General features: G+C 41.2%; 1 protein-coding gene across 1 annotated transcript; it reads right to left on the bottom strand.

Moving 5' to 3' along the window:
• Nucleotides 1-1699: 1699 nt before the first annotated feature.
• Nucleotides 1700-18886, bottom strand: abce1 (ATP-binding cassette, sub-family E (OABP), member 1). The gene is made up of 19 exons (XM_079579929.1): nt 18732-18886; nt 14534-14669; nt 14377-14462; nt 12690-12787; nt 12489-12606; nt 12266-12403; nt 12051-12120; nt 10421-10517; nt 10255-10344; nt 8852-8973; nt 8638-8762; nt 7195-7291; nt 7063-7122; nt 6883-6941; nt 5515-5625; nt 5301-5443; nt 3955-4077; nt 3771-3882; nt 1700-2088 (listed from the first exon to the last, which is right to left on the bottom strand). The coding sequence occupies exons 2-19, from the start codon at nt 14634-14636 to the stop codon at nt 2041-2043; spliced, it is 1800 nt and encodes a 599-aa protein (XP_079436055.1). The 5' UTR covers nt 14637-14669; nt 18732-18886; the 3' UTR covers nt 1700-2040.
• Nucleotide 18887: the final 1 nt, after the last annotated feature.

The following is an 18887-nucleotide window of genomic DNA, read 5'->3' as shown; positions in this document are numbered from 1 at the left end:
GGACACCACAGTGAGCTACGAGTATTTACAAGCAGCTAATGAAACTGTCCCACGGTTTTTCCTCAACTTTTTAGCTCATATTATCTAATGGAAAATATATGCTAGCACCCACAAACATGGCGGATCTCCATGGCAACAGTGCCCCGAACCCTATTCACTTACTACCCTACACTGCTGGTTATTAGTGAAAAGTCTGTTAACCTCTTAAAGGGATATTTCAGGATTATTCACATAGGGCCTCATTTCCTAGTTATCCAGAGTGTTGTTGATTTCTGAAGATTTGTTTAATTTTTTATTCATGCAGTCCTTATATTTGGAGAGTTTAGTGGTGCTAGGCTAGTGCATGTCTATGGTAACTAGTAGCCTGTATTAAAAACCGTCTGACCCAAGTCTGCGCCTGAGGCAAATCACTTATAACTCCAGACTACCCATATAAATATCTGTGTTAAAGGAATAGGCCACCGTTTTTACATACTGAAATATGTTCTTACCTAACCTTAGTCGAGTTAGCCTCTCCCACATGTCACATAGCTCCAAAAAAGCTCACGATAGAAGCTACCAAGCTCTTCCACGTGTTCCCTATTTAAATAAAGTTACGTGAAGTGTTTTCATGCGAAGTATATTTACACAGAAATGTAACGTGTCGATTTTATAAGCAAATAAAAAGGGGGACTATATTGTGAGGCGTAATGATACAGGAGCAAAACGTCCGCGCAGTAACTCCTAAAGACTTCCCCCGCTCACTTCCGTCAATAACCTTTAGGAGTTACTGCGCGGACGTTTTACTCCTCCGCTTGCGTGACAGAGCGCACGGACAAAGACCAGACGGGGATATATTACCTCGGCTAAAGTGAGGTAAGAGCATATTTCAGTATGTAAAAACGGTGGCCTATTCCTTTAAGTGAATGTTTTTAATATAACAATGTTGCCTTTTAAATACCTTATATTTGAACTTCCTGGTTGTAGCTACGCAGAGGCGGAGTGATCTGCTCGTTTACCGGATCTACAGTAGTTTGTTTACCTGCGGCCGCATCACTACACGTGGAATTCACAAAGGAGCTTCCTACATATCAGATATGGCAACGTTTGGAGGATGACCCCATGATTTTGAAGAGTTTTTTTAATGCAGGCTACTAGTTACCATAGACATGCGCTAGCCTAGCAGCACTAAACTCTTCAAATATAAGGACTGCATGAATAAAAAATGTCAATCCTGAAATGTCCCTTTAATCCACACCTGAACCGAGCACATTTTCTCCAGCATCAAAAAAGCAACAAAAATACAAAAGAAATTGTACATCAGTTTAAGTCTTAGCTTTCAAATGAGGCGTTTCTCTGGCCTATAGGCTGTAAGCTCCAGTCAAGAAACTTTTTAGATTTGGGTAAAGAAAATGTGCTTGGTTAAGAGGTTAAAATAAATGACATTTTGCCTTGTTTGGGGATTCCAAGCTCAATAAATCAGACTTGGAATTAAATATTGAGCAGTGCAGGACGCCACGCTCTGAAACAGGGACAAGCCCAGGAGGCGGGGCTACGTTTCAGAGGAGCACTGAAGGCAGTACTCTGGTTTCCTCAAGGGTTGCGGGAAGATTTAAAGACAATTTTTAACATTGAATTTTATTTGTAGCGAGAAGTGAAAAAATATAATATCCAAACATTAGTGAAGCAGATTTTCCATTGTAAATAAAAACAGAACCTCTTTGTAGATTTGGTATCTCCATAACTTTATTGTTTTGTAAATGCATGTGTTAAAATACGCTGCTGAGTTTTGGCTTGGCGAACGCAGCTCGTTACAAACCGCTGGATCAACGGCACAAAAGCACTTATTTAAAACAATTTGCAACATTTTTCCCTCCGGCTCCTGAACGCAGCTCGAGGAGAAACGGCCAGAATCACGGTCTGTTTTACATAGTTTTTATTCGTTTATATATTGTTTGTTTTGCGTCTCGCTGACAGCGCTGCCCCCTGGTGGTCGGTGATGGTCGTGGTGCGATGGCGATGTCACAGGAAGTCACTGTTGGTCACACAGGAAGTCGCCTCTCAGTCGTCCAAGAAGAAATAGTTCCCGCTCCTCTTCTGCTCCGTGTCCTGGGGAGGGATTTCACAACAGGGTCAGGTTTTGGGTTTGGGCTGATCTGACCAAACTTTGGGATGAAATCTAAAGGAGCAGCTGTGAAGGTTTGAGGGCTGAGGAAACCCCCACCTGAACTGACCACATTGTCTCCAGTTTTACCCAAATCTAAAAAGCAACAAAAACTAGTAAAACGTGACAAAAACATGACATCCAACAGATATAAAAGAAAAGTCACTCCTCATTTGAAAGCTCTGTGTCTGGTACAATTATTTTTGCCTAAATAAAAGCTCGGGCTCCACAAACCCAGCCAAATAGCTAGCATGAACGTGCTTCAGTTAGCGCTAACTAGGGCTGAAAGATGCATCGTTATCGTATCGATATATGAACATTCAAGATATTAATATGGGCGGCGCAGTAGCTCAGCGATTAGTGCGCTCGCGTCACAGTTGGAAGGTCCCGGGTTCGATTCCCACCTGGACGGGGTCTTTCTGTGTGGAGTTTGCAGGTTCTCCTGTGTCTGCGTAGGTTTCCTTGGCAGAGGGACCGTTGGCACAGATGTGTGTCAGTCTCCCCCAAGGAAACTGAAGCTACAAGTGGAGTTTACACCAGTGGTTCTCAAACTGGGGGTCGCGAGACAAATTTGGGGGTCGCCAGATAGATTGTAGATAAAAAAATAAATATTTTTTATATAAATAATATAATATTTTGCTGTAGCATGTGTGTCCTATTTTACTAGAGAACCATCATTTGTTCTTAATTTGATTAATTTCACTTTTTTTCTTTGTTTTTTAAGAATTATATTGTCTTATGTTCCTATTTCTCACGGTGTGACCCGAGTAGGGGTCATGAACCCCTTTAACTGTTAAAATGGTGGTCACGACTCCAAAAGGTTGAGAACCACTGGTTTACCACTGAGTGTGGAGTGAATGTATAATTGTCTCATGTAAAGCCTTTGTGACCATGTCTGTGAAAGGCACTGTATAAATAAAGATCTTCTTCTTCTAATATAAAAAAAGCAACAAAATATCGGCATATATATTAAATATATAGAGATATAAACATTCAAAATATTTAAATTAAAAAAGCAAAAGTTTTCACCTAATCCATAGTTATATCATATTAATATTGATATCGAGAGAAGAAATTTTGTCCTCATCGTTCAGCGCTAACGTTATGGGGGAACTCTCCCTCACTTAGTCCTTCACTATTTTACAGACTATGAGCCTCTGCAAAACCATTCTCTTCTTCCTTCCCCTCAGGCCTCAATGAGGAAACCTTCAGAGCTTCACTCAGAGAAATTAGAGCTGTGACTTTAAGGCGCGCTGTCCCGCGCGGCCCACGAGTCCTGCAAAAGGTTCTGCTGATCATACTTTTAAATGAAAAAGAATATATAGGGTTAGGGTTTAGGTTAATATATAATTTAGCTTCTTCAAACTCAAAAGTGAGGCCTTTTCCTCTCACAATAAAAGCATCTCAGGTCTTATTGCTGCTTTCTTTTCATTAATAAACATCTAAATGATGTTAAAATGAACACTTAGGTGCTTCTAAAGGGAGGAGGGGGAGGTTTCAGAAAGGCCTTATGATCCTCCCTGTAGCTGTGTGTCTTTCCCCTCCACACCTCCAGGAGCGCTGCCTCGTCATCACGCCTCATTTCTCCGTCACCTCCTCTGGGCTTCATAGCGTCTCTGTCACTGACCTTGATGGAGTTGAGTTTGTTGATGCGGGGCCTGAAGTTGTTGGGGTCTCTCCTGAAGGTGATCTCCAGCAGCGACAGGAAGCGGTTCATCCCGGCGAGCAGACTCTGCGGCCTGAGACAAACAGGACTCCGTTATAAAACCTCGCTCTGTTATCGGATCACAGTTCCGTGTGTCTGAGCTCACGTGTTGGCGAAGGTGTGTCTGGAGGGGGTGCCGTCGAACACGATGACTCTGTCGGCGAGATACGTGGCCATGATGAAGTCGTGCTCCACCACAAACGCCGTCTTCTTCGCGTGAAGGATGTACCTGAGGAGCGAGGGCGGGGCAGGTGAAGGTCAGGACAGCGGGGGATCTTTATGGTACATTTTCTGCCATTATTTTAAACTAAATTAGTCCATAACTCATTTAAAAGCAGTGAATTCAATTTAGCAGTTTTCTTGAAATGTGAAAGTGAATCCCTCCTTTGTGAGATCAATAAATCTTATCTTCTAAAAGGTTCATGGTTAAAAGTCTAGATTACTCATCAACTAACCAAACTCTTGTTACCTACAATGCTAATAAAGCTACGTTAAAAGCTAGTTTTATTGTAAAATGTCGACGTCGATGTTGACGTTCGGACCTGGCGGCCATCTTGCCACAGGGAACGCGGTCACTCATAACATTGTGTTTTCCATGTCCTTTTTAAAAAAAAAACATAACTTGCTCAAGTTTTAACCGATTCTCAAACAGTTTGATTTGTTATAAACCTCAGAGATGTAGTTGTGACACTGCAAACATATAAACAATAAAAAAAAAAATATTTCAACATGTTCCAGCATTCAGAATTATACGTTTGTTAAGTGCGACGACTTCCGCTTCCGGATCCTAGCCATAGCATACCGGCTAATATGCGAGAAAAAAAATATTAAAAACTCTTAAAAACAACCATCAATATTTCTGAAACTCAACAGAGAGTAACTGAACCTACTTATTTCTCAGACTCATTAGCCAAAAATGCCGCACCTGCTGCTAAAAAAAGTATTGTTTACTAAAGTCACTACTTCCGGGGTTAGCGGAGCTGCTGCACCGTTAGCATTTATCTCCGCTAACCTGAATGTACTGATTTTGGTAAATATTACTTTTATAGCGGTAGGTGCAGTATTTTTGGATAATGGGCCTTCAGTGACTCTCTTGAGTTTCAGAAATATTGATTGTGGTATTTAAGACTTTTTTGTAGTTTCTCGTACATCAGCAGACCCGGAAGTAGAGCCGTGACGTCACCACTTAACAAACGTATTGCCACGTTAATAACGTTTGTAAGAAACCAAACCGTTTCTAAATCTGTGAAGATTTCAGTGAGATATAAGGATTTGTGTTCATGCTAATCACTCGCTTACTTGAGCCAGAAAGCTTCCCTGTGACAAGATGGCCGCCCGTTATGCTGGAAGTGACTCTGCTTTAAGACATCTAGCCTTTATATCTATGGTTACGACACCCAAATGTCACCGTATCTGAAGAATGACCAGTGTCGACAAATAAAAAACCCCGACCTCTTGATGACTCGAGCCGCCATCAACCTCTGCTCCGAGTCCAGATACGCCGAGGGCTCGTCGACCAGGTAAACGTCGGCCGGTTTCCCCAAACACAGCGTGAGGGCCACGCGCTGCAGCTCTCCACCCGACAGGTTCTGCACCTGAGAGAGAGACAAACACCGGGGTCAGCAGAGGCGGGACGGGTTCATCTTACAGAGTGAACGGCTCTTACGTCCTGGTCGATGATGCTCTCGATCTGCAGCGGCTTCATGACGTCGGTGATGAACTGAGGGTGAGTGTAGGCGTCGCGGATCTTCTCATGAAGCAGCGCCCGAACACTGCCCTGGGAACGCAAGAGGAAACACCACGACGGGTCAGAGAGACAGTCAGACAGATGTGGAGACTGAAACCATGAGGGAAGTTATTTATGACTCGTGAAAACTACATGAGCTGTTTGGAAGATGGGCAAATTTACAGTGTCGGGTTTCGCTCCAATGTCAAGAAATGAGGAAGGGGAAAAATTGAAAAAAAAGGTGAAATTAGAACAAAAAAAGGTAAATAATGCGAAAAAATAAATAAAAAGATAATTAAAAAAAGGAAAATTAGAACAAAAAAAGGTAAATAATGCGAAAAAATAAATAAAAAGATAATTAAAAAAAGGAAAATTAGAACAAAAAAAGGTAAATAATGCGAAAAAATAAATAAAAAGATAATTAAAAAAAAGGAAAATTAGAACAAAAAAAGGTAAATAGTGTGAAAAATAAAAAAAAAGATAATTAAAAAAAAGGAAAATTAGAACAAAACAAAAAAAAGGTAAATAATGCGATAAAAAAAAAGGTGAATAATTAGGGAAAATTTAAAAAAGGGGAAAATTAGAAGAACAAAAAAGGTTAAGTAATTTGGGAAAAAAGAAAATATAGAAATAATGGGGAAGGTTTTGAAAAACACATTGGTAAATAATGGTGGGTAAAATTGAGGAAACAATGGATAAATCATGAGGAAAAAAAAATGTAGAAAAAAATTGGGGGAAAATTTCAAAATTTGAAGGAAAAAAAGGGTAAATAATGAGGAACATTTTGAAAAACAAGGGGGAAATTAGTGGAACAAAAACAGTCAAGTAATGTGGGGGGAAAAAGGAAAAATATGGAAAAAACTGGGGGGAAATTAAAACAAAAAAAAGTAAATAATGGAAAAAATGCAATAAAAAAATGTGCTGAATAAAAAAGGGAAATAATGGGAGGAGAAAAAAAAGACAAATCAATGGAAAAAAATCTGGAAAAAATGGGGAAGAATTAGGAAAAACTTGGGAAATAATATTGAAATAGTGACAAAGAAATGAAATGTGCTGCAAACATGTACATTTCTGATGGTTTGCAAAAACATCGGCACATCATTATCAACCCTAAAAATATTGAGATATTGATTTTTATCAATATCCCTCAGCCCTAGTTTAAATACAATAAAAACTTCCAGTGACACAGTGTGAAAAAGCCTCAGATCATTTAAATTCTCGGCTAAAGGAACAGCTCGGAGCTTCGTTCATGTGGGAAAAGAAACATGACCCTGTGGACCTGATTTAACTAGAAAAGGCTTCACTTACTCTGAACTTGGGGCTGATGGTCTGGGGTTTGTAGCTCACGTTCAGGATCGGGACATCACCTGAAACACAAACAAAATGTCATATTTATTTTTCAACCCCCACCTGAACTGAGCACACTCCAGTTTGGCTTTACCCAAATCTAAAAGCTTCTTGAAAAACAGTAACACTGCAGCGACTCACCTCCCCCGTCCGGTTTGAGACTTCCCGCCAACATCCGGATGAAGGTCGTCTTCCCGGTGCCTGAAGGACAGAGACTCACTGTGACTCCGACGTTTCGGTTCAGACGTTTATTCTACGGTGAAGGTTCGTTACCGTTTTCCCCGAGCATCACCATGATCTCGGAGTCCGTGAACTCCCCGGCCTTGATCTCCAGGATGAAGTCGCCCATGGTCTTCTTCATCTCTGGATACTGAAGGGACAATACAAGGAGCGTCATTAGCTGAGTGAAGGAGTGAATTACTGACATGTGGGTAATATATCGTTTACATAAAATCGGAAGAATGTGGGGAGAACATGGGGGACAGTGTGGAAACAAACTGGGGGAAAAAAACTGGGAGAAAAAGTTGGAAAATTAGGAAAAATGTGTAAAATAAATGGGACGAAGCTGTAAAAATTGTGAAAGATTTGAAGAGAAAAAAATAAATAAAAAGGGGAACATAGGATAAAAAAGTGGGGGAAGAAAATTGGGAAAAATTGGGGGGAACAGAAGGGGGGAAATGAGCAAAATTGGGAGAAAATAGGGAGTCAAGTGGGAAGAAACTAAGTTGAAAAGTTGGGGGAAAATCAAAAACAAAATTGGGAACATTGGGGGAAAAAATAGGGAATAAATGGGGGGGGAAATGTGAACGAAATTGGGATAAAATAGGGGGAGAAATGGGACAAAAAATCGGAAAATAAAAATTTGGAAAAAAAATGAGATGCACTGAGCCAACTTTCGATACCGATACTGGAGTTCGAGTATCTGCCGATATTAACCGATACCAAGAGAGTATATTAAAAGTAGTTACTGTGAGTGCAATAAATCAATCAATAAAGTCAAATTTTCTCCTGCAAACAAGATGTTATCAATTATAGGCTATTAATTAATAAACTGTCATGGAAAAACATTAACAAAGAGAAACTGGACTTTTCTACATTAAAGATGTAGAAGATGATTAACTCACAATGATCTGATCTTTACAACTTGTGCATAACTAATATTTCAGATCAGCTTTTCATAAACTAAAGTACAAACACTGACTTTATTTTATTGGACAACTTAAGGTGACCAAATTATAGTTTTTGTCCCAGTCTTGTATAGTTGCTGCTAGCTTAAGCACACTGTGGCTCATCGCGGCATTTTGTGTGGTATCAAAAACTAGTTTGCAGAGGCTAAAACTAACTCAGTGATTCGAATCTCCAGGTTCTGCCCTTCGAAATGACCATATTCACCTAGATTTAGTCGGTGACAGTTGTGTTTTTAATGTGGTCAGAGGCAATCAAAGGTATCCGTACAGTATCGGACATTTGTAGCCGATACCCGATATCGTACTTTTTCTGGTATCAGCTCCGATATCCAACACCAGTATCGGATCAGTGCATAAAGCGATGTAAATTTACACATTTTTCTGACAGAGGCTGAATCTAAATCTAAAGGGTTTGACTCTAAAGAAGTTCTGCCTAAACCAGGAGTAAAAGCAGGATAAAAACTTGGTCTGGATCCAGCTCAGATCTCGGTCTAAACCACTTGAACATTGAGGCGGGGTTGTGACAGACCTGGTAGTGCCGCAGCCTCTTCACCTCCTCCTCATTGGCCGTTTCTGCCACTTTGAAAACCAGCGAGGTCTCCCTGAAGCGCAGGTTCTCCGTGGGAACATAACCGTCCAGGAAGATGTTGATCCCTGCCACAAAACGCACGACATACACAAGTCAGACGTGCATCGAGGAAGAGAAACGGAGAGTTCTCGCAAACGCTAAGTCTTTTACGAACCTTCCCTGACGCTGAAGGGCATGGTGACCACTCCATAGGCGCTGGGGACTCCGTACAAGCAGCAGATGAAGTCCGACAGATAATCCAACACGCTCAAGTCGTGCTCCACTACGATGATGAATCTGAAAACAGAACATGCAGCGTAAAAACCTCAACGCAGGAGCCACTTGAAGAGATTGTACAGAGTTTAAAAATGCTAAAATTAAGTCTTTTCCTCTCCATGTTTCAACAATGTCCTGATGTGTAGAATGAGCCCAGACCTTTTCACCACAACTGCCTCTAAAATCCTGCACTGTCACTCAAAAAGGTGTTAATTCGTGTTTAGGGATGGGTACCATTCGTTTTTTTTCCGATACCAAGTACTTTAACGATACCTGCTTTTCGGTTCCGGTGCCTTAACGGTACCTTTTTCGATACCAATGTTATTTTAACTCAATAAAAATAACGTGTATTGAAAGTCGCCTGTAACTTTGTGTTTTGAGCAGAATCTCCACTTAAGCAGAGATAAAAGAGAGAAAGGACATTATTACCTCCTGAGCTGCAGAGTCAGATCCACATCAGAGCACAGTTTCTTTCAGCTAAACTTTTCTAAACTCACTGCACTTTGACAAAGGGAAAGCTCCACACGTCGAAGATCCTTACATGGTGCGAGCTCTCACTCTGCCACTGATCATTTACCAAAACTGTACCAACAACGTCTAATACAGAGTGAGCGCTCACTTTTCTATAAACCATCTTGGATATTCCCCTCTCTGCAGATGCTGTAAAGCTCCGCCTCCGGGTCTGTCGCTAAAGGTAAAGACGTCTTTCTTGTTGTCACGGCTTGTTTTTTCTTTTCAATTTGCCTAAAAACTAAAGTTTCTTGTTCAGTCCTGGTTTATAACTGGTTTAGTTTAGCTCTGGGTTTTACAACCGGAGTAAGTCCTGGTTTAGACCTGGCTCAGTCCTGACGCAGACCGCGGCTCTGTCATCTCTATTACAAAAGTGTAGTACGTTGTAGCTTTGCTTCGCTTTAAGGCCAATTCATACTCCAGTTCTCGCGTATTGTAAAGTTTGAAGAGGCCTGTAAGTTATAGCTTTAAGGTGTAGCTTTTCTTTGCTCCATTTGCGCTGAAGCGGCTCATTATCTGCACATACGTGTATTTTTTAGACTCAATGCGGGTCTGAAGAGAAAAAGAACCGAAAACTGGCACCAAAAGAATTTAATTTTTTCGATACCACCCCCGACCGGAGCTTTTCGGTCGGTTCAAAGTAGGTAACGTTTAACTGTGCCCTATTCGTGTCCGAAGTGCCGTCATGCACGAGCTTAATACAGAAGGTGCAGTTACACGTATGACCTGAGGTGGCAGTAGTGAGTATAAAATGGCTAACTTGCCCCTTTAAGTGAAGAAAAAAGTGGCTACCTGTCTGGAGTGATGAGGGAGCGGATGGTGATGGCCGCCTTCAGCCTCTGTTTCACGTCCAAATAACTGGACGGCTCGTCGAACATGAATCTGCAACACATGAGCGACACATTCAGACTCTCGTTGTGCTGCGGTTGATTATAGATTGCTGGTGTCGAGCGCTCACATGTCCGCTCTCTGGATACAGACGACGGCGCAGGCGAACCGCTGCAGCTCTCCTCCAGACAGGTCCTCCACGTTCCTGTCCCGCAGGTGAGTCAGGTCTGGGCACAAAGATGACACACTTTAGTTCTGAAAGGATGAAGCTCACACTGGAGCCGAGAGTAATGACTTAGATACGTGAAGGACAGAGAGGAGGGAGAGGAGGCGATGTGGTGCGCGAAGGTAAGACACGGCGCGTCCTTCAAGGAAGACTTCAAAGACGGTACTGTGAACTAGGGCTGCTCGATTAATAATCACGATTATTTGTTGTCTTAAAAATTAAATGATTATTATTTTTTGCTAAATATTATCTTTGGACTGTTAAAGGGACTACACGGAGTTAAAAAAAGGTTCAAATTATATTAGATATGCTCCCGTTTCAAAAGTAATCACACCTGCTCAAGCAAACCAAGCTGAGCGACCTGATGACGTCATTACACAGCGCTGTTTGTTTATGTCGGACCAAAGCATGAGCCAGTAGCACGAGAAATGTGAAGGGAATAGAAACATCACAGCGGCATGAAAGCGTTTGTTGCAGAAAAGTCTAAAACTCAGATCTCACAAACAGCCCTGGACAAAGGATAGGCTTATAAACTTCCATTCTCTTTTCAGCAAAAGCACTTATCAGGCGTGATCTCAAGAGCTACGTATAAAAAACATTATATTATCAGACCGCTCAAACAAAACGCGCAGGACGGTTTTAATTGCCCAGCCCCAGAGAACCACTGAATATTGCCCCATTCGCCCACTGTATTTCTTAATATGGTCAAATTTGCATTTCCATTAGTGAAATATGAGCCGTAGTATTGACGAGCAGACGACGCCCCTTTGAGACTTTTACACACTAGATTTAACACATTAGTTTAGTTTAGCTCCATTGATCCCACAATCTCACATTATTTCATTACATAAATAATAGGTAGATCTCATTAACCCCTTAACTCCCACCTGAACCGAGCACATTTTCTCCAGTTTGGCTTTACCCCAGTCCAAAAGCTTCTGGAAAAAAGGTGTGAAAATAGCAACAAAACTGAGACGAAAACAATGATGGAAAATGTGACAAAAAAGTGAGAAAACATTGACAAAAAAAGAGACGAAAAATTGATGAAAAAGTGGCAAAAATGTCACAAGAAATTGACAAAATATTGATGAAAAAATGACAAAAATGTGACAAAAAATGACAAAAATTTGACAAAAAATGAGATAAAAAAAGGACAAAAAAAAGGACAAAAATGTGATTAAAACTTTACCAAAAAATGACAAGAATGTGACAAAAATGTGATAAAAAATGGACGAAACTTACAAAAATGAGTTGAATACCCAACAAAAAAATGATGGGATAAAAATCTGATGACGTGAGGAAAAAGATCCTCGGTTCAGGCGGGAGTTAAGAGGTTAAACACCTAAAACATGCATATAATGAGAAATGACTTAACGACAGATAAAAATAGCTCATGACGGATTTTTTACAACCATGTCCGTCAAAGTGATTCGTCAAACAGTGCAAACAGTTTTCCAAGATATCACACTCTCAATCTACAGCAAGATTTAGAGCCTGGACTTGTTTCGAGCCTGGTGTATAAAGGCGTTCTTACCCAGCTGCTTGCACACGATGGTCTGCGTCTCTGTGTCGTCTTTCCTGCTGAGGATGGCCCCCACTGACCCCTGCAGGCGGACGGAGGAGTTACACGTGAGCTTTAGACCCGGCAGTCTGACCCGGTTTAGACCCGGCTGTCTGACCCGGTTTAGACCCAGCAGTCTGACCCGGTTTAGACCCGGCCGTCTGACCCGGGTTTGGTTTAACTCGTACCTTGACGGTCTTGGGGATCTGGTCCACGTACTGCGGTTTCACGATGGCGCGCAGGTCGTCCTCCAGGATTTTGGTGAAGTAGTTTTGAAGCTCGGAGCCTCGGAAGTAAGTCAGAATCTCCTGCCAATCCGGAGGGCTCTGAGGAAAATGTTGCAGTATTATTCGCAATATTCAAATCATCAAATACTCCAGTCTTTTCCCGGTAATGAAGGATTTCCCTCACGTCGTATCTGCCCAGGTTGGGCTTCTGTTTCCCCGCCAGGATCTTCAGGGCTGTGGACTTCCCGATTCCATTGGTCCCGACGAGCCCCAACACCTCGCCCGGCCGCGGGATGGGCAGTCTGCGCACAACAGGGGAGAGGTTAAAGCTTTCTCGTCATTCAGGATAACTCAGTCTGTAAATGTTCTGCTCTGTGGCCGTTACCGGTGGAGCTTGAAGGCGTTGGCGCAGTATCTGTGCGTGGTCTCTTTTTCCAGGTTACTCGGCAAATTCACGATGGACAAGGCTCCGAACGGACATTTCTGGAAAACACACACACGGGACCAGAGCTCTAAGGTGAGACAAACAAAATGGCTCCTGATTCTTTGATGTGAACAGAAATCACTAAATTACCGTCGTTTCCAGACAATAAGTCGCACCTTTTGTCATAGTTTGGCAGGGGGTGTGTCTTAAACTCTTATACAAGTCAGCGTCTAACCGGCGCCACACCGCTGCTTTTACTTTTCACAACCCATTCAAAACTAGGCAGTAGAAATATGTCGGGTCTCAATGAACCACGGCTTTAACTCCATACAAAAACGTGCTTGAAAGTTGCCTAAACCTTCTTTCAGCATCCAGAACAACAATAGCAGTTTGTTGGTCCTCACCAATGGGGGAGGAAAGCCCTTGTTTTTGGTCCTCATTGCAGGGACCGCTTAAAAACCACCTCTAAAAATGTCTGTGACCATGTGACAACTCTGGGGTGGGTGTCATATTTTTAACTGCGCTAGTTTTTGTATATTAGAAAAAGAAAGTGGAAGCCTAATTCTATGATTGACAGGTGGAGCTCTGTGGAGGCTCCGCCTACCCCATGAGGGCGGGTCTTCTGACCCTTTGCCCTTTTAAGGAACAGGCTTCGCAGGAGGAGACTCCGCAGCCATGTTAATATCACAGTCCACTCAGGATCATTATTATGAATGGAACGGTGCTGCTCCATGTCAATACGTTTGTTAAAGGGACTATACAGAGTTTGAAAATGTTAAAGTTAAGTATTTTCCTCCCCCTACATGTTCCAGCCTTGACCTAATGTAGAATAGCATAGAATGAGCTCAAACATGTTCACCACAACTGCCTCTAAAATCCTGCACCGTTTCTCAAAACGGTGTTAATTTGTGTCCGAAGAGCCGTCATGCACGAAGAAGCTGCAGTTACACGTATAACCTGAGGTGGCAGTAGTGAGTATAAAATGGCGAACTTGCATCTAGCCCCTTTAAGTGTGACGTCACGGCTTCTGCTTCCGGGTCTGAGCAGACCCTTAAATATGTGAGCAAAAAACCTTAAAAACTCTTAAAAACAACCATCAATATTTCTGAAACTCAGAGCGAGTTACTGAACCTACTTATTTCTCAGACTCATTAGCCCAAAATGCCGCACCTACTGATAAAAAAGTATTTATTAAAGTCACTACTTCCGGGGTTAGCGTAGCCGCTGCGCCGTTAGCATTTATATCCCGGATGAACCAATTTTGGTAAATATTACTTTTATAGCAGTAAGTTCAGCATTTTTGGCTCATGGGCCTGATAAATAAGTCTGTTCAGTAACTCTCTGTTGAGTTTCAGAAATATTGATTGTGGTATTAAAGAGTTTTTTGTAGTTTCTCGCACATCTCGGGACCCGGAAGTAGAGCTGTGACGTCACAACTTAACATATTGTTGTCTTACCATATTTTACTTTAGATTTTTCTATCTTATTTATTTCAATATAATTTAAGCATGCCCCCAAAAGCCGTGTAGTTTAAGTTTTAGAGCTTATTTTGTTTATCTCAGTTCTGTGTTAGAAAAATTCCTAGTTTGTGAACCTGTTCTTAAACAAAAACTATTCTGATTCTGAATCTTATATCGACGATCCTCACCTTGATGCAGATGCCGCAGCCTATACAAAGCCCCTCTGAAATCAGGGCGATTTTGCTCTGTGGGGTCACCTCGATGCACAGTTTGCCTGAAGGGGAGCACAGGGGCGTGAGGACACAGTAAACTCACAGAAACACGCCTGTATGGGGAGCCACTCACCCATGCGGACGACCGGGCAGCTCTTCTTGCACTCCTGGCGACACTTCTTGGGTTTGCACTTGTCATGGTTCACGATGGCGATCCTGGTGTTTTTGTCGGCCATTTTCGGAGGCGACGGGGCGCGAGGACTGCAGCGCTGAAGGAGACGGTGTGGTTAATGCCCGGGACCCAAACACAAACTGCCCCAAGAGAACCTTTCACACCGAGGACCGCCATGAAGCAAGAACCAGGATCAAACATGGACTAAACTGTGTCTATAAAAGGATTGGAAATAGACCTAGATTAGACAAACTCAAAATAAAAAAAAACTAATATTGTGGACTTTTGATACTGGTTTTTGATACTGATACCGGAGAGATACTTTTTTTTAATAACTATACTAAATTATTTGTCATATAGAACCATAAAACAGATTTTCCTTCCATTTGATTTCTTTTGCACTTGTATCATTTGTTGGTGAAACGACCAAGAAACCTCCTTTAACCTCTTAACCCCCGGCTGAACCGAGCACATTCTCTCCAGTTTGGTCAAATCTAAAAGCTTCAGGGAAAAAAGCGTCGAAATAGCGAGAAAAACATGCCGGAAAAGCAACAGCAACACAATAAAAAAAGAAACAAGAAAATTTAAAAAATGAACTATGAAAAAGCAATAAAAACAGAATATGAAAATAAAAAACCCCTGATGAAAACGCGTCAAAAACCTTACAAAAAAAAGGGACATAAATGCAGCAGCAACGTGAGAAAAAAGTTATGATTATTTCATAACAGTGTTAATTTCATCAACTAAAATATTTAGTGTTAATTTTAGTCAAAGTGATATTTTTGACGACTAAAATTAGACTAAAACTAATGACTAAAATGTCCAGATATTTTGGTCGACTAAAATAAAAATGAAAAGGAGAGACTAAAATCATCCAAACCTCCTTTGACATATATCATGTAAATCCTCTGCCAAAGGAGCAGCTCTGAGCTTTATTCATGTGGAGCAGCTCCATGAAATATGATTATAATGAATATTATAAAGTCGACTAAATTTGTCTTAATTTTAGTCGACTAAAAATAGACTAAAATTGAATATATTTTTTTGACTAAATCTCGACTAAAATTTAATTACATTTTCGTCAAAAGACTAAAACTAAATTAAAATATGTTGTCACAGAACAGGTCTCAGCTTTCAAATGAGGAGTTCCTCTGGCCTGTTGCTCTCCAAGCGAGAAGCTTTTAGATTTGGGTAAAACTGAACTGGAGAAAATAAGAGGTTAATTACAAAGGGGCAGAAAAAACACTTTCCGAGTTTCTAGATATTTCCCCTAACTTTTTCTCTGTGTATTTCCCAATTTCTTTCATTTTGTCTCCACTTTCCCCACAATTTTTCCCCATATTTTCCCCCAATTTTAATTTTTTTTGTCATGTTGTCCTTCACTTTTTCCCCCTTTTAAATTTTGGTGCCAAACAGCATCAAAACTTGTATATGAAGATTGTCTACTTCTTTTTGGTACCTGCTTTCGTTTAGTACCTAAAGTTAAACCTTCTTTTGTGGTATCATTAAACAGTACCCAGCTCTAGTGACCATGAAGAAGCGTCATTTTTGAGATTCATCAGAAATATGTAAAAATGTGCCGGCAAATGTCAAAATTCACACAGTTTTGTTGCTCAAAAGGATATTTTCAGAGATTAAATAACCTCGGTCTGAACTCGGCTCCGGGTCAAACGTGGCTCTGAGGGTCACTGTGCTGAGGCCTCACTTTCAATTCACCTCAAAACACTCGGCAACAAAAGCCCCCAGTGTTTCAGCCCGGGCTCCACCTGAGCGACGGGATGGGCCACAGCTGCCCACAGAGTTCTCTCTTAGAAAGTCTTTTTTGGGGATTTTAAAACATAGAAAGATGAAGAAAGAACGACACCTGCCTTGGTAAAATGTCAGCAAATGTTTTATACAAATACAACGAATGTTACAGCATCAGCGCAGAGTCAGTGGAACTTCACACGCTTCAAAAAGACTCAAAACAAACAATCCCTGAGCTTTACAAGTATTTGGACACAGTATTTACCAGCAGTGACTCAGCAGCTGATGATGTTGTTCCACAGCTCTTCTCTATACTATTATAATGTCTTAAGCGACTTGTAGTTTATGGGTAATGTTTGTCATTTCTCTCAAAAAGGTGATTTTATTGATACTCTTTGAACGTCACATTTATTTCAATGGACATAATGTAATTTCTGAACAAGAGTCTTAATTGTCTCTTGTTCATCACTACAAACATCACCAACAAAAACGAGGGACTGGTCAATTAATCCCAAGTGTCCACAAACTGAAAAACTTAAGCTTCAAGGCATTTTTTTTTATACTATTTTGTAGAGGTGAGCAATATATTGTCTGCAAGATAATACCTTAAAGACAGTTTTGGAGAAATGTCTCCAGAAGCCAACATAAAAGTTGCTTAAAAATAAAATATATGTAGTGAAGTCTCTCAAAAAAGGGTAATAAGTGTATGTTAAAGACAACTACTTTTTGGAATCTATCCATCTATCTATCTATCTATCTGATGGTTTATTGTTACCGAGAAAGTCCCCCCAAAAAATATTCAGATATGCATTTTATCAGAATTAACCAGCCCCACACAGGAGACAGTTCAATCTAGGTTTCGTTTCTATGATCTTGAGCTAATCCTGGTTTTAAGCCTAATTTTGCCGAAGTTCCACTAAAAGGTTCTTGTGATGAAAAACGTTTTTAGTCAAAATCTGACAAAATAGATATGGTCGTCCTTCTGTGTCAAAAGATAAGAAAGGTAAACGCCCCTTTTTGTCACATATTGACTATTTATTTGGTGCTTGACTATGGGGCAAAAATAATGTTACCCTAAATAAAGGGCGGGGAAAGTCAGGCCTTTAACCTAGTTTATTAAAATAAGGGGAAATGCGTCTCCAAAGAAATAATCCCTCAGACTGTTTGAAAAAAAGTGGTTTTCAGGCCGGGAGTGCATTACGACTTGTATACGCCCATGTGGACATAAAGTAACCAAGATATCGCCTGATGTTGGAATCCAGTAATCCACTGTCACCATGGAGATCCGCCATGTTTGTGTCTGTTAGCAAACATCTTCCATAGACAAATATTAGCTAAAAACAGCACAAAAAAGTGGAGAGAAAAAAGCAGTGGAACAGCTCCATTAGCTGTTGAGTCACTAATAGTAAATACATCTGTTTTAATGTGAACAACAACTCCAGCATTTCACATTTTAAAACCTCCATTAGTTTATAATTGCTGCTAATCCCATGATGCTTATGTTGAGCCATATGACATCACAGTCCTGAACTCTATAGCCATATGCTGCACGTCTATATTACTTATAAACGCTTGCTATTCATAACATCACTCCCAAACTATGACATCTCCTCTCTGAAACCGTGAAGATTCCTGACGCAGATGCAACCGAACCATTGTCCTGGCCTTCATTTTATTTACCAAACCAAGCCCTTATGTTGAGCCTCTGACACAATCTTTACCAAACTGCAAACCGTGAGTCACTGCAGCACAGGAGGATCCCCCGTGGCCTTTAACTGCATCCACCACCGAGCGATTACACGACAAATCATCAAACATTTACGCACTGTAGTAGTCAATCTTTCTCCAAACAAATGATGGACATCGGCTCGTTCGTGACAGTTTTATGAGCGGGTAATACATTCCTGCATTGGCGCATTGGGACGGGCGGAGACGTGTAGCATCCGTCTGACGGCTGTCCTCGTTTAACCTACAATATTCGGGTTTCTATGGCCTATTTTAAGCTGTATACACCGTCTACGTGGCAATATAGCGACACGGCCCGGTTACAGCCACCATCTGTCATTCATACAAGTTTAGGGCCATGCAACTTTCCCGGAGATATCCAACGGTCAACGCACACCGCACGAAGCCATAGAGAAATAGTCTGTACGAGCTCAAATTAAGGTATAAAATCAGAGAACATACAAGTAAAATGAGGCGTTTGTTTAATCACCGTGGCTTATTGGGAGACTTTATGAAAAACAGCGTATAATTCGTCATATAAATGCTCGTTGCGTACATTCATTTCGAGGCTAACGTTAGCAACTAGGCCCTGCACTAACAGCTGCTACGATTAGCATCTCCGCCCGTTTCAATGACAATAACGACAAATATTCTTCCGAAATCCGTGTCATTGGGTTGAAAGACTTACCCCGCCCTCACTCCCTTTAATCGACTGTGAGAAAGGTGGTGATTTGGGGAAGTTAGAGGCAAATATCGGGAGTCCAAAGTTGTTTTTTTCCCCAGCAACGTGTTCCTCTCTGGAGCCGGCTGGAAAGATGGCGGGAGAGGCGTCATCAGCGCGCGA

The sequence above is a fragment of the Gobius niger genome (assembly GCF_951799975.1).
Source record: "Gobius niger genome assembly, chromosome: 21".
NCBI lineage: Eukaryota > Metazoa > Chordata > Actinopteri > Gobiiformes > Gobiidae > Gobius > Gobius niger.
Note: the sequence above shows the minus strand (reverse complement) of the source record. Positions and strands in the feature narration are given on the sequence as shown.